The 13394-nt window shown below is 38.6% G+C and overlaps 1 protein-coding gene across 1 annotated transcript in view; it reads right to left on the reverse strand.

Annotated features, from left to right (window-relative positions):
- Positions 1–870: 870 nt before the first annotated feature.
- Positions 871–13394, reverse strand: part of CDH8 (cadherin 8) — a 348996-nt gene continuing 336472 nt past the window's right edge. Inside the window, exons 10-11 of the mRNA XM_055000337.1 lie at positions 4929–5180; positions 871–1418 (exon numbers count right to left, since the gene is read on the reverse strand). Coding sequence (XP_054856312.1) covers positions 925–1418; positions 4929–5180 — 746 coding nt within the window. The 3' untranslated portion in view covers positions 871–924. The remainder of the gene's footprint in view (positions 1419–4928; positions 5181–13394) is intronic.

A 13394-nucleotide genomic window follows, 5' to 3' on the forward strand; every position in this document is an offset into this window, starting at 1 on the left:
AATAAATAAAAGCAGTTAATGGACATCAATAAAATATTTATTTCAAGGATTAAACAAATAAATTTTTTTTCTTTAGCAATAAAATCAGCTTTTGTATTATATATGCAAGTCCATCCTCTTTCGCAGATTTTTTTCCTCTTTATTGTAGACGAAGTAGGTGATAGGAGAGATTCTTCTAGAAAACGATCTGTTTTTGTTAAAAGGAGGGAACTTCCAATGCTCTTCCTCACTCTTGAACTTGTACACAACTGTGGATTTTGAATCCCATCACTGGAATGGATTAAGAACATGTGAATATTTTAAGGCTTGACACAATATTTAAAGATGATATTCAGTCTGCAGTTTTGTGGCCAATAATTACCCTATGTACAAATTATGGTCACTGCACAGTTGAGGCCAAGAGGGACTTTATCAATGCTCTTTTTTTATTCAGCATTGCAAAGAAGACCAGATATTGCTTTATTTTTTTTTTTTAAAGTGGGATCTTCATTGGCAATGTGGAAACAAACCGTTAGCTCTTCAGTGTCCTGTCAAAACATACTCTTCTTCAGCAAAAATCCTCAGAAGTTCATTCTGTAGAAAAGTATCTTTTCTGCTCCCCTCTTAATTCTCTGAAAACTATCAAAGATCCAAACCCCCATCTTCAGAGTGGTCATGTGAATATAGAATATCCAAAGACTTCTAGACACTCTACATACTTTACTTCACACTCCACAAGACTCGGACCTCCTAACATATACTTTTGATTTATGAACTTTTTTTTTGGTTCAACATTACAATGTAGTTGGTTTTATAGATGACCGGTGCTAAACTTGCCCCTAAAACAAAAAGCCACATTAGTCAAAACTAACAGCAGTGGCCCTAGAATATTACATGAGTGTTTAAGTCAAGAGTGAAAAAAAACCCCAAGTTTGTAATCCACTGTCAAGTTTCTTTGTCGCTTTCTCCAACTGAGTAAAGTTCTCCAAGTCTTTTAAAACGGGGGCCCCATTCACTGAGGTAGTCAAAATTCTGATCTGAGTCTGAATTTGAAGACTCCAAGGAGCTTAGGGAACCAGCCACTGAGCCTCTTCCCTCATACCCATAAATCTGGATTGAGTCATATGGAGGAGCGGTAGGATCATTATCAGCTTCATGAAGCCGTACGTTGATGAATTCATCAACATCAACACCGTTAGGTACAGGTGCTAGTCCCTGTCTGGGCATAAACTGAAGATCGGGTTTAATATCCTTGCGGGGTAAAAATCCATTTATTCCGTCGGGGTTTTGCAAAGTTGCAATGTCAAATGCTTCCGTATCTTCTTCACCACCTCCTTCGTCATCATATCGGATGATGTTTTCCCTCACATCCTCATCATCTTTGATGATCAGAGGCTCGTTCTTGTGCCTCCTCAGGGTCACAAACAAGACCACAATGACTGCAAATGAAACACCACAATCTAGTTAGAATCTGAAACCAACTTCTACTGAAAAGCAAACAATTTTTTTTGGAGGGTGAAATTATATTTACGTCTACAAAACCAAAGGTAATTTCAAATTTCTCTGCGCTGTTGTTTAGAACCGGAGAACCCTTGCTTCAAAGTTGCTTTTCCCTTGTGTGAATTGAACAAATGATTCTTTATTCATGCACTGTTTCTGTTTCCTCACATTACATCATCTTTGTAAAAGGTATGCTTTTTTCTTTTTTTGATAAATCAACATTTAGTATACTAGCTTGGTACCTGTGCTTCGCTACTTTAAATCCAGTTATAAAACTTATGGGTATGGAAGCTTTTTTTGGTTTATATAAAATCCCTATTCAGAACGGAGTCTTGTACTGTCTTTCAACTGTCTGCAGTTTCCTTGACCTGATTTTTATGTCAGAACACAGAGTTCTACAGCTGACCAATCAGAGAGAGGGGGGTAGCCAGGCCCCATAGGGAGACTGGCAACCTTAGTGAACACTGAGGGGAAGACTGGGAGGTGCATTTTAATTCAGGATACATTCAATGACTCCCAATAGCAACTGCAGACTGTTTAGAATGTGGGGAGTGAGGACCAATCATGCCACATATGCAAATTATCTCTATGTTCCAACTGTCTCAGGGGGAGGGATGAGGTGTGGAATGCTGTGAAGCCCAGTCAGCACACATATGCAAATGACCTGGAAAGGCTAACTCAATCAGGGGACAGTGGCTGAGCTAGCAATGGGCAGGGGTGCAAGCAGGCAGCAGCCTGCCAGTCACACACGGGAGCAGTATCCCTTTCTGAAAACACATTTTACACCCTTTTACCCCCTTAGGGGACAAATTTCTTAACATTCCTTCTTAGTGGGTGTTTACATCATGAAAGGAATGTTCTCTCCAAATTTCATGTTTCTAGGTCCAGGGATTTGACCTGGGTGTTGATGAGTCAGTCAGGACACTTGTCTTTATATGTATAGATATGTGTGTGTGTGAATGGTGTATGTACTGCATATGAAAACTGTACACAGTGGAAACAAATCTACAAAAGCAACAGCAAAAAGCAGAAATTCAAAAGGGTATACAAAAATCTAAATAAATATATTTAATACTAGAAATGGTCACTTATTCCTAGATAAAACCTCGGGAAAAAGGCAATGGTACCATAATACATTTGTGGTTACATATAAGGATTTGAAAATTGCCTTGATGGATCAGACCAATGTCTAGCTAAACCAATATTCTGTTTTTAGCTACTGGCCAACATTTTCATTCCAATAGCAGAGCACCTTTTCTTTAGCAAAAGGTGCCTTTAATCCGTGGACCAGACCAGATGATGGTATCAGATAAAGTGGCAACATATGTTTTCCTGAAAGGTGTATCTCTGTGTATTATATTTTGATATGATAATCCATTTGGATTGGGAGGTGGAGTTTTTTGTGATCTCATTAAGGTGCCGAAGCCGATTTCCCCTACTTTTTTCTAATTTGAGCTATAACTTGTGCTTTGGTCAAATTTCAAATTGGTCAGAGCATTGTTGGAAAACTAATAAACCACTGTACAAATAACTGATACTAATAATGCCTCTATCTGTTACTGTTTTCATGACATGGCATAAATCAAAGGGAAAGTAATTTTTTCCACATTTTATAGGATGTACTATAGATGATGCTTAATTCAGACAGTCACCTAAATTATATTAGACAATTGTAGCTTATTCTTTTGCATTTCCAATGAGCTATAGCATGAATAAATTCATTTGGATATGCCACAGTTAGGCACATGAGAATAGATCCATGTTTTATGTGATTTTTATCCAATGTAACTGGATAATAGGTAACTTTGTTTTACTGCAAGGAAACACCTTTTAATTTTGTAAGTTCAATTACTGTTCAATATGCATATATTTTTACTAAGAATTGTTACCCTATCATCTCACAATGGTTACCATTTAATACTTTATTCAAACTATGTTCACCATCACTGTAATCACCTCCTGTGTTGATAAATTCAATTGCAAAATCTACATTTTCCCCCTCATTGCAACATGACTGTAGTTAGTGCAAGTAAGCCCATAGAACAGATATAGAACAGAAAAGGAACGCACACACTTGCACCATACCATCTCCAAATTTTAATGTGGTACAGGTGATTCATGTATCTGAGAGTCTCTCTACACAAGACCACTTACACAAGGACGCTCAAGTGTAGGGAGACGGAATGTTAGCAGGGAAGTGTAGTTCAAAAAGACAGAGCCAAAAGGTCTGTCAATTTCACCTCTCTGCACAGCAAGCAGAGATGGAGCCTCAGAGGGTTTGTTGATTTCATCTTTGCCTCCTCAAAGGTTCTGTTACTTTCACCTCCCCTTTGGGGAGACAAAGATGAAGTTAACAAACCCTCTCAGGAGCAATCTTGGCTGGCTTTGTGTAGAGAAGTGAAATTCATAGAGCTTTCAGTGCTATCTTTTTAAACTTGGCCTCTCAGTTAAGAACTGGATTTGATTCCCCACTCCTCCACTTGAAGCCAATTGGGTGACCTTGGGTCAGTCACAGCTTCTTGGAGCTCTCTCAGCTCCACTCACCTCACAGGGTGATTGTTGAGTGGATGATAATAACACACTTTGTAAACTGCTCTGAGTGGGTGTTAATATATGCCTCCTGCATATCTGCCATGAATGTATATGGGCTCTGCTTCTGGTCTCTGAGACTAGGAGAAGTTCTTTATTGCTGTAATGCCAGTAGGTTATCTCACAAATGTTTACTTTCTCTTTCTCACTCCGCTGAGCCAGTGTCCTTGACTGCCAGCTGAAACTGACTCGAAGTGTATTCTTCTTGGAACCTAAGATAAGTTCATAGATGCAGAGGAGTTAGCCGTGTTAGTCTGTGGTAGTAAAATCAAAAAGAGTCCAGTAGCACCTTTAAGACTAACCAATTTTATTGTAGCATAAGCTTTCGAGAATCAAGTTCTCTTCGTCAGATGCCTGATACAGAGACTGGTCAAATATTTGACCAGTCTCTGTATCAGGCATCTGACGAAGAGAACTTGATTCTCGAAAGCTTATGCTACAATAAAATTGGTTAGTCTTAAAGGTGCTACTGGACTCTTTAAGATAAGTTCATCTTTCTCACTGTCTACTCTAAAACAATATCTCACTCCACCCCCACCCCCACCCCCGTTAACAGTCCTCTTTCCTATGGTGGGAATCTTCCCTATAACTAACATTGCTAGCCCCACATACATCACGTTTGTCAATTCCATGGTCTGAGCACCTTGAACTGAATGGATCTCTAATAAAGTTACTTCAACTGGAACAGCTGTGTGTTAACTGTGGAGAACTTGGGGGTCTAATTGCCAGGTACTGACACACTGACCCTTGGTTTTCCACAGAAATCTTCTTCTGGGAAGATTTATCTGTTCTGTTGAGTTACAGTCATTTATGTATTACCAGTGTTTGGAATTGTAGCTGATCAGGAAACGAATACATACCTAGCAGCAAAATGATGCAGGCGAGTATTGCTATTAGAGCTCCCATGCTGAGACCAATAGGGAGTACATAAGCTTCAGCATTGCAGGATTGGGCAATTCCTTCATTGCTGCAACCACAGACCTTGATAGTGAGAGTGCTGGTGCTGCTCATTGGAGGATTTCCACTGTCGCTAATAATGATTGGTAGAAGATACACTTCTTGCTTCTGCCTGCTGAATCCACCACGTTTGGTCAAAATGTCAAGGCTATTATCTGGAATAACAACAAACATATTTTCCATTAAGATGGTACCAAAAAGCTCTTTTTTTTCCCTAGGATTGAATCAAAGCTGCTTGGCTTTGTTGTCATGAATAGGAAATACGTCATATTTTTGCCAATTACATGTAGTCGACTTGAACACTTTTGTTTGGTTTTACTTTTCGCTCAGGTCTTTACTATTTCCATCTATTGGTAACCACATATCAATGATGTCATCATCCTATTTTTAATGTAGTCAGTGATATTCATAAAAATCACATGTGGTATGATAGCAAGTTAGATGAGATTGCAATGTTGGTGGAAGAGGTCAAGGACGGCAAAGCAAAAGCTGCCAAAAGAAAAAAAAGGGCCAACCAGAATGGAAATAATGTGAATGGTGAGGTGTTTGTTTGTTTGTTTGTTTAGCATTGTGCAGTTCCACTGAATGGCAAATACCAGAAGTACAAAATATGTATCCTATCCCTATTGGGGTGTGGATCCAACCCCTATCCTACTACTACACATAGCAAAGTATGAAGTCTTCCTCCAGCCTAAGCAACTTTCCTCCAACTTAAGTTGCTTTTTCATTGGACAAAGTTTTGTTAGGCTGGAAGAAGGCTCCTTGGAGAATGGTTGGATCCTTCCCATGGGTTACATGTAGACTGGCTCTAAATCATTCGATTTGTCCTCTATATTATCAATGTGCTGCTAGGACCCATCAACAGAATTTTCTAATAGCCGCTCTACAACTATGGACTTCCACATTCTTGGAAGCTTTCCAAAGCTTGATCCCTTCCAGGGTAAAGATTAGACTGTGGAGTCCAAAGCAGTTACCAACCAATGATTTCAGTGGATTTAGAAGAGTATAACACCATTTAGGATTGCACTTTAAGGGTTTGAGACTCATTTATTTATTTTATTGAAATTTATATTCCACACTGTCAATAAAATATTTGAGAGAGAGCTTTCAACAACATTAAACCTTTATTTTTTTAAATTAAGAGTTAATTATGCTTCACTATAGAAGTGTCAAATTTTGTCATCAATTCACAAAAGCAAGAGCTCTTGCAAGAGATTTGAATTTGCAATATTACATCAAGTGTTCTGCCATATTTTGTGTCCGGTACCAAGATCAAATTAAGATGTTTTATAACCCACCGCTGGCAGAAGTTCACCTCATTGGTCTAATAAAATGAATTATTTGCGCTAACTATCTGAAGAAATATTAGAATATTTATTCATATACAAATGAATAGGAAAACAAGCAGTCTTTCCTCAATCCCTCCTCTTTCTCCCCCCCCCTTTTTTGTTTAGATTTTGAGATCTGGGCATAATGCCAGCTAGAGATAACAGCTTGACTTTTTGCTAGGTTCTTTGTGTGTTTGTGTGTGTGTGTTCGCACACATGCATGCATGTACATGTTTTTCCCCCCTCTAAGGATATATAAGCTTTAGACAGATATACGGTCCATAAATATTTATATCTACCTATATAACTATAAAGAAGGGGGTGGCTGGTATCATGGAGATACCCAGCAGCAAAGATCCCCTCCCCCTTTTTTCTTTGCTTCCCCCCCCCCTTCACTTTTGGTATAGGGTGGGAACTGTAGTGACAGGCAGTTGTTGGCTGATTTACAGAATTGTGGTTCTTTGTTTAAATTAGTAATTTTTCTGCCATGTGTACTCTTTTACTATTTTTAATAAATATTTTACTTACGTTCTATATATGACACCCTGCATTTATTCAGTGATAACAGAATAGAGCTTTATTGGTTGGATATACTATTTTGGGTGTTTATTTTCAACACAATGTCATAGAATGTTAAGGGCATGAGAGCTGCTACCAAATGCAAAAAGGTTATTTCCAAATTGAAAAATCTTAATGTTGAGGTGGCTATTTTACAAGAAATATACAATGGCAAATGATAAAAACAAGTTGTGTAGAGACTGGGTTGGAAAGGTATATGTTACAGATGTGTCCACTCAGCCTAAGATTGTGGCTATATTAATACATAAATGTGCCTCTTTGCAGGTTCAAGAAGTAATAACAGACCCAAAGGATCACTTTATTATTTTGGTTGTGAAAAGTTTTGATTCTGTTATGGTTATAATAATTATACGTGGTCCAAATGTGGATTCTCCAGATATATTTCATCAGTGTTACAGTAACTTGGTAGATCTTAGATATGATTGTTTTTTATTGGGGAGAGATTTCAATGAAATACTAAATCTCAGCTTTAGATCAAAGCACATCCTCACGAAAAGAACATCCGTTGGTGAGATCTACACTGAAAGCATATATGGCTGAACTAGATTTGATTGATCACTGGCACATGCTACACTCAAAGGACAGCGATTATACCTTTATTTCTTATTTACATCGTAATAGATGATAGTTGAGCTTGCAGAATAGTTTAATATTAACTAATGAATTGTGAGTACTCATACTATTGAATGGAAAAATTGTGAAGCCTTTATCAGGAAAGGATTATTGCATATGTGTCTTACAAGAAGAAGCTTAGAGAAAGGGAAGAAACAAATATGAAAAAAAATAAATCAAAATGTTTGTTAACTCAGTTTGCTACATCTCCCGATTCCAGATCTTTTCTGAGAGTTAAATATGAGTTGAATAATACATTGTCAATGAAAGCAGAACATGCTTTGACATGCTTGCACCAGTCATACAGGGAAATAGGAGAGCGAGCTGGATGTTTATTGGCTTATCATTTAAGGCAGCAAAAGAACAAGAATTACATTCCTTTGATTAAGGATGAGGAGATTGTAATGCATACTACCTCTACTGAAATAAATGTACAGTTTCAAAAGTTTTACTATAAACTGTATAGTAAGGGCAAAGAACCATTAGGGGAAGACTGGGAAACATTTTTCTCTCACACCTTGATCTTCCAGATTTAGATATGGCTCAGCAACAGCTACTTGCTGAACCTTTACATACGGATGAAATTAAGGCTGTGATAATGAACATGAGGACTGGTAAATCTCTGGGACCAGATGGGTTTCCTACTGAACGGTATGAAACATTTTCAGATTTTTTAATTCCAAAATTATATCAATTGTATAATGAGATTTTTGAATCTAGTGTATTGCCAGCATCACTGCAGGATACTTATATTACCGTCATTCCAAAGACCAGACTCAATGTGCAAATTTGACCTATTTCTTTGATGAACATGGATGCCAAGATATTAACTGCTGTTCTTGCTCACAGACTTCAAAAGATTATTAGAACTTTGATACTTGTAGACCTGGTAGGATTCATAAAAAGTAGACAAGGATCTGATCATCTAGATTGGTTGCTGATCTAATTGCATTAAATAGAAAGAGATCTGAACAACTTGCTATTCATTAACTTGGTGCTGAAAAAGTGTTTGACAAATTATATTGGAAATTTATTTTCACAACATTGATGAAAGTTTCAAGCCTCTATTTTCTGAGCATTTGAAGTTTTTTGAAAAGTCTAGAAATGAAATTAAAAGTCTAGAAATGGAAATTAAATGATCTGTTGTGGAGGGGAGATTTTTGATCCAAAAATTCTTACACTGCTCTGATTTTGGGAGTGTGTGTGTATGTGTAAGGGAGAGGAACACCACCAAACCTTATCTACTGAAATTGGGTGTCGATAACTGAGTGGCTAGAAAAAGTAGACGGCAGTAGAAAAAGAGGAAGACCTAAAACGAGATGGCTTGACTCAATAAAAGAAGTGACATCCTCCAGGTCGCAATATCTGAGCAAGTCTGTTAATGGTAGGACATTTTGGACATCTTTCATTCATAGGGTCACCATAGGTCAGAGGCGATTTGACAGCACATAACACACACACACACTGAGTGGCTAATAGCGCCCCACTTCCTTTTGCATAGTGAATCCTTTTAGGTTTTTCTACAGCTCTTGGATGTAGTTGATATTATTAACTTGATAGCACTTAACCTGTGCAGTAGCCAGATTTACAGAGGCCTATCTTGTGTTTGCCAGGTAAAATATAGTCATTACTGCAAACAGGAAAGCGAGGTAAATGTTGGCTTTATTTAATGGCCTCCACTGTGTTAGCAGTAAATCAGATAACCAAGGATCCCACAGATAATTACTAAATTTACTCCAACAAAATGTGTGAGTTTCCCCTCCTCATTACATTAGATAACCCTAGATGAATTGAAACCAGCATCCTAGCCCTCTTCTATTAGCAATTCTGTATATGTGTTTGGGGGGGGGGGAGTGGACATCAAAAACATAATGGCCTTGGATTTATTTGCACACTTAACAATTCATCAGCAGTCTTTGCTGCTTTATTCACAAGACTCTTCTGAGTCATGCTCTCTCAGATGTCCATGAGTCTATGCCAAATCAGATTAATTCGATCTATTTCTTCCAATAAAATAAATGAATAGCAATAGTATTCTTCCAGACCCCATAACACATGATTTGCCTAACTTAAGAAAGAGAGAGAGAGAGAGAGAGAGAGAGAGAGAGAGAGAGAGAGAGAGAAAGAAAGAAAGAAAGAAAGAAAGAAAGAAAGAAAGAAAGAAAGAAAGAAAGAAAGAAAGAAAGAAAGAAAGAAAGAAAGAAAGAAAGAAAGAAAGAAAGAAAGAAAGAAAGAAGCACGCTATTGGAATGTCTGATGAAAACACAATAGTTGGTGAATTAGAGACAGACAGGCAGGCAGCAGGCAGGCAGGCAGGCAGATAAATAAATATAAATATAAATATAAATATAAATATAAATATAAATATAAATATAAATATAAATATAAATATAAATATAAATATAAATATAAATATAAATATAAATATAAATATAAATATAAATATAAATATAGAGAGATGTTGTTTCAGATTTTCTCCTTTATTTCAAAACTAAATGCTTATGAAACACCCTAAGGGAAACTGCTTTGGATTTTTTTATTGGTCTTCTGTATAAACCCGTACAAATGGTTAATCAACAACGCTGGGACTGGAAAGAAGAGCCTATACAAAAATAACAGGCCATTTTTCCAGGCCTGTTAGGAACTCATTTCCTCTAGGGGAAATTATCTCTGTAGTGTGGAGGTCATTTGTAATTCTGGGAGAACTCCAGGCTCCTCCTACATACTTTACTGTAAATTTAAACTCCTTCAGAACATATGCATTTTCCCAGTATGCTACTTATATGCATACCCCAACCTGGACAGCCCAAGTGACACTGATCTCGTCAAATTTCAGAAGCTAAGCAGGGTCGGCCTTGGTTAGTAATTGGATGGGAGACCTCCAAAGAAGACCAGGGTTGCAAAGGCAGGCAATGGCAAACCATCTCTGTTAGTCTCTTGCCATGAAAACCCCACCAAGGTTCCCATAAGTCAGCTGTGACTTGAGGGCACTCTCCACCCCCCTCACATTATATGCATACAGACAGTGCTGAAACACTGTAAAAATGTAGATTTCCTTGATACAATTGTATAGAAATTCTTTTTGCACATTGCTTTAGTGATGTGCAGGTGCCTCCTGATGCATTGGTAAAGCAGCACACAAAATTAATCTTTATACAACTGTGCGTAGAATCACATTGAGCTTGCTTCTTGGTGTAACCTTTGTTAAAATGCACATCAGATGCATTGAAGGAACTTAAAACTGTGGCAAAATTAGGAAACAAACAAAAAGAAAAATGAAACGATGAATTCTTAATTCATTGGTTTTGCTTCAGATGTAATTTAGAACTCGATATCCTCTAGAAAAAATTGTGGAAGTCAGGAGGGAGATCTGCCTAGCTGTGGAAACAAGCTAAACTTGAGATAGTTTGTACTGCGTAAAAGTCCATTAAATTGACAGAGGACAGCAGCTCATCGCTTTCAGCTAGCCTCAGAACTAAGCCCCACAGCTGGCACTGCTGTCCTACCTGTGCCCCATAATATTTGCTTCAATATTTTGGTTAGAAAATCAAGGATCACCTGTGGAGTAATGTGTAATGGAGAATGTAGCTAATGATGAGTATGTCCCCAAATTTCATGAACACAATATTTCAGTTCAGAAATCCAAATGCCCCCCCCCTTCGAATGAAACTGCACATGTATTTTATCCAACCATATTATCAAAAATTGAAATAACTATTCTTCTAAAAACCGATATCTGGCTATGAGCCAATTGTGTATAAATGACATAAAAATGGTAGATAATCTATGAATGGTGTAAAAAGATAGCAGAAAACACTCGACTGGAGAGATTCTCTTTTAAAAATCCACCCACTTCGGTTTTCCTTCAGGAGCTCAGATACAGAGCGTGTGTGTGGGTGGGGGGTGGGGGTGGAATCCACACTGTGATTCTCTACCGGAAGAAGAAGAATGAGAGGGACTGGGCTCTCTTGCTTGTAAAACACCTCATATAAACACATGAATTTGTCTTGGACTGAGTCAGAAAATGGTCCACCAAGATCAGCATTGTCTACTCTGACTGGCAGCAACTCTCCAGGGACTCAGGCAGAGGTCTTTCACATAACCCCCTATCAGAGCCTTTTAACTGGAGATGCTGAGGATTGAACCTGCAACCTTTTGCATGCCAAGCAGAGGCTCTTACACTGAGCGACAGCCCCTCCCCAATATATCGCCCTTCAGGACAACTTAATGGCCACTCAGAGTGGTTTACAAAGTATGTTATTATTATCCCCACAACAAACACCTTGTGAGGTGAGTGGGGCTGAAAGAGCTCTGCAGAACAGTGAGTGACTGACCAAAGGTCATTCAGCTGGCTTCAAGGAGAGGAGGAGGGAATCAAACCTGGCTCTCCAGATTAGAATCCTGCTGCTCTTAACCAATACACCAAACTGGCTCTCAAGGCTCTAAATGTCCCTATGACTCCATGTAGAATATGAGACTGGTTTTCAGGTCAATTAAGTGGTGATAAATTTTGTTTGGAGAACAGGCCTTCAAAATACATTTGGGTTCTCCTTGTTAAAAAACTTTCAAGAGTGCTATAAATGGATAGATCATTTCCCTGAAGTAACCAAGGGCAACAGACAGAGAATGGCCACACAGGAAGGAAGAAACAGAAGTATTCACAGGAAATATGAACAGTGATGATGATGATCAAGCAGAGTTTTAGGTGGATTACGCATTATTACTCATTAGGATAAAAGTGGAATGCGGCTTTTGTGTTTTGTTGCCAACCAACAAATGTTCCGGTGCAACAGATTAATACTTCACCCAAAGGGGATAATATAAAATAATTCTCACCACGAAGTCACCTAATCTGCTATGCATATAACTTCTAAGACATCTTGCCCCTTCAGAGATTTCTGTTTGTTTCTGGATTGCAACATACTGAAGCCACAGGACTGGGATGGGGAAACCTGTATTTCTAAGCATTCTTCAGGCTAGGAAACACAAGGCATTTTTGTTTTCCTGGTAGGTTGATGGGCCTAAAGGATTTTTCAAAGTACTTCAGTTGGATTTTGGTAATTAATAAACTCACAATACATAAATTGGGTAGACAACTAGACTTCAACTTTTTCTCAGGTTCACAATCCATCCTTAACTTGCAGCAAGGTAAACACGGGACCTGTTGGCTGAAGACTGAAGTGTGTGGGACTTTAAAGTGTTTCAGTACCTGCTCTGTGTCCCATGTTTGCATGGGTTTCACACATGAAAGGTAGTCAGGGGACGCAGTACCGCTCTTTGTCTGTGGCATCCCTGATTTTTCTCCCTGTGGACATACCGTGATGATATTTTTGAAGCCGCTGCTGAGCCACAAGTGGCCTGATTTATGTCCGTGTGAAGACTTTTGTCCTCTTTTTGCTTCTCTTCCCCTCTCCTTTTCCTTGGGAGCTGATTGGTCTGTGTGGAATTAACCACTCTGAGGGCCAAGCTACACATGACAAATGACACTTGAACGGCAAGTGTATTTCTCCCTGTTCACTTGCCCTCCACTCAATCCACTTGCCGTTCAAGTGTCATTCGTCATGTGTAGCTTGGCCCTCACTCTCAGCTCTCTGAACTCCTTGTCCACCATTTTTATCAGTAAAGTGAGGTAAGGGTCATAAGGCTGCTTCTCCATTGGCTTCCTTCCTCCTGGGTTTGCGCGCATTCTCTTATTTTTTTCCAAAGCCAAGAACCATTCCTAATCTTGTTGCTTATTCTCTGCTGGCTCTAAAAGTCAGGAAAGGGTTAAATGGCTGCTTTTTCCCTCCCTTCCTCCCTCCCTCCCTCCCTCACGGTAAACTAAAAAACCTCAAGCTTTTTTGCACAGAG

Source organism: Eublepharis macularius, chromosome 16 (genome assembly GCF_028583425.1).
Source record: "Eublepharis macularius isolate TG4126 chromosome 16, MPM_Emac_v1.0, whole genome shotgun sequence".
Lineage (NCBI taxonomy): Eukaryota > Metazoa > Chordata > Lepidosauria > Squamata > Eublepharidae > Eublepharis > Eublepharis macularius.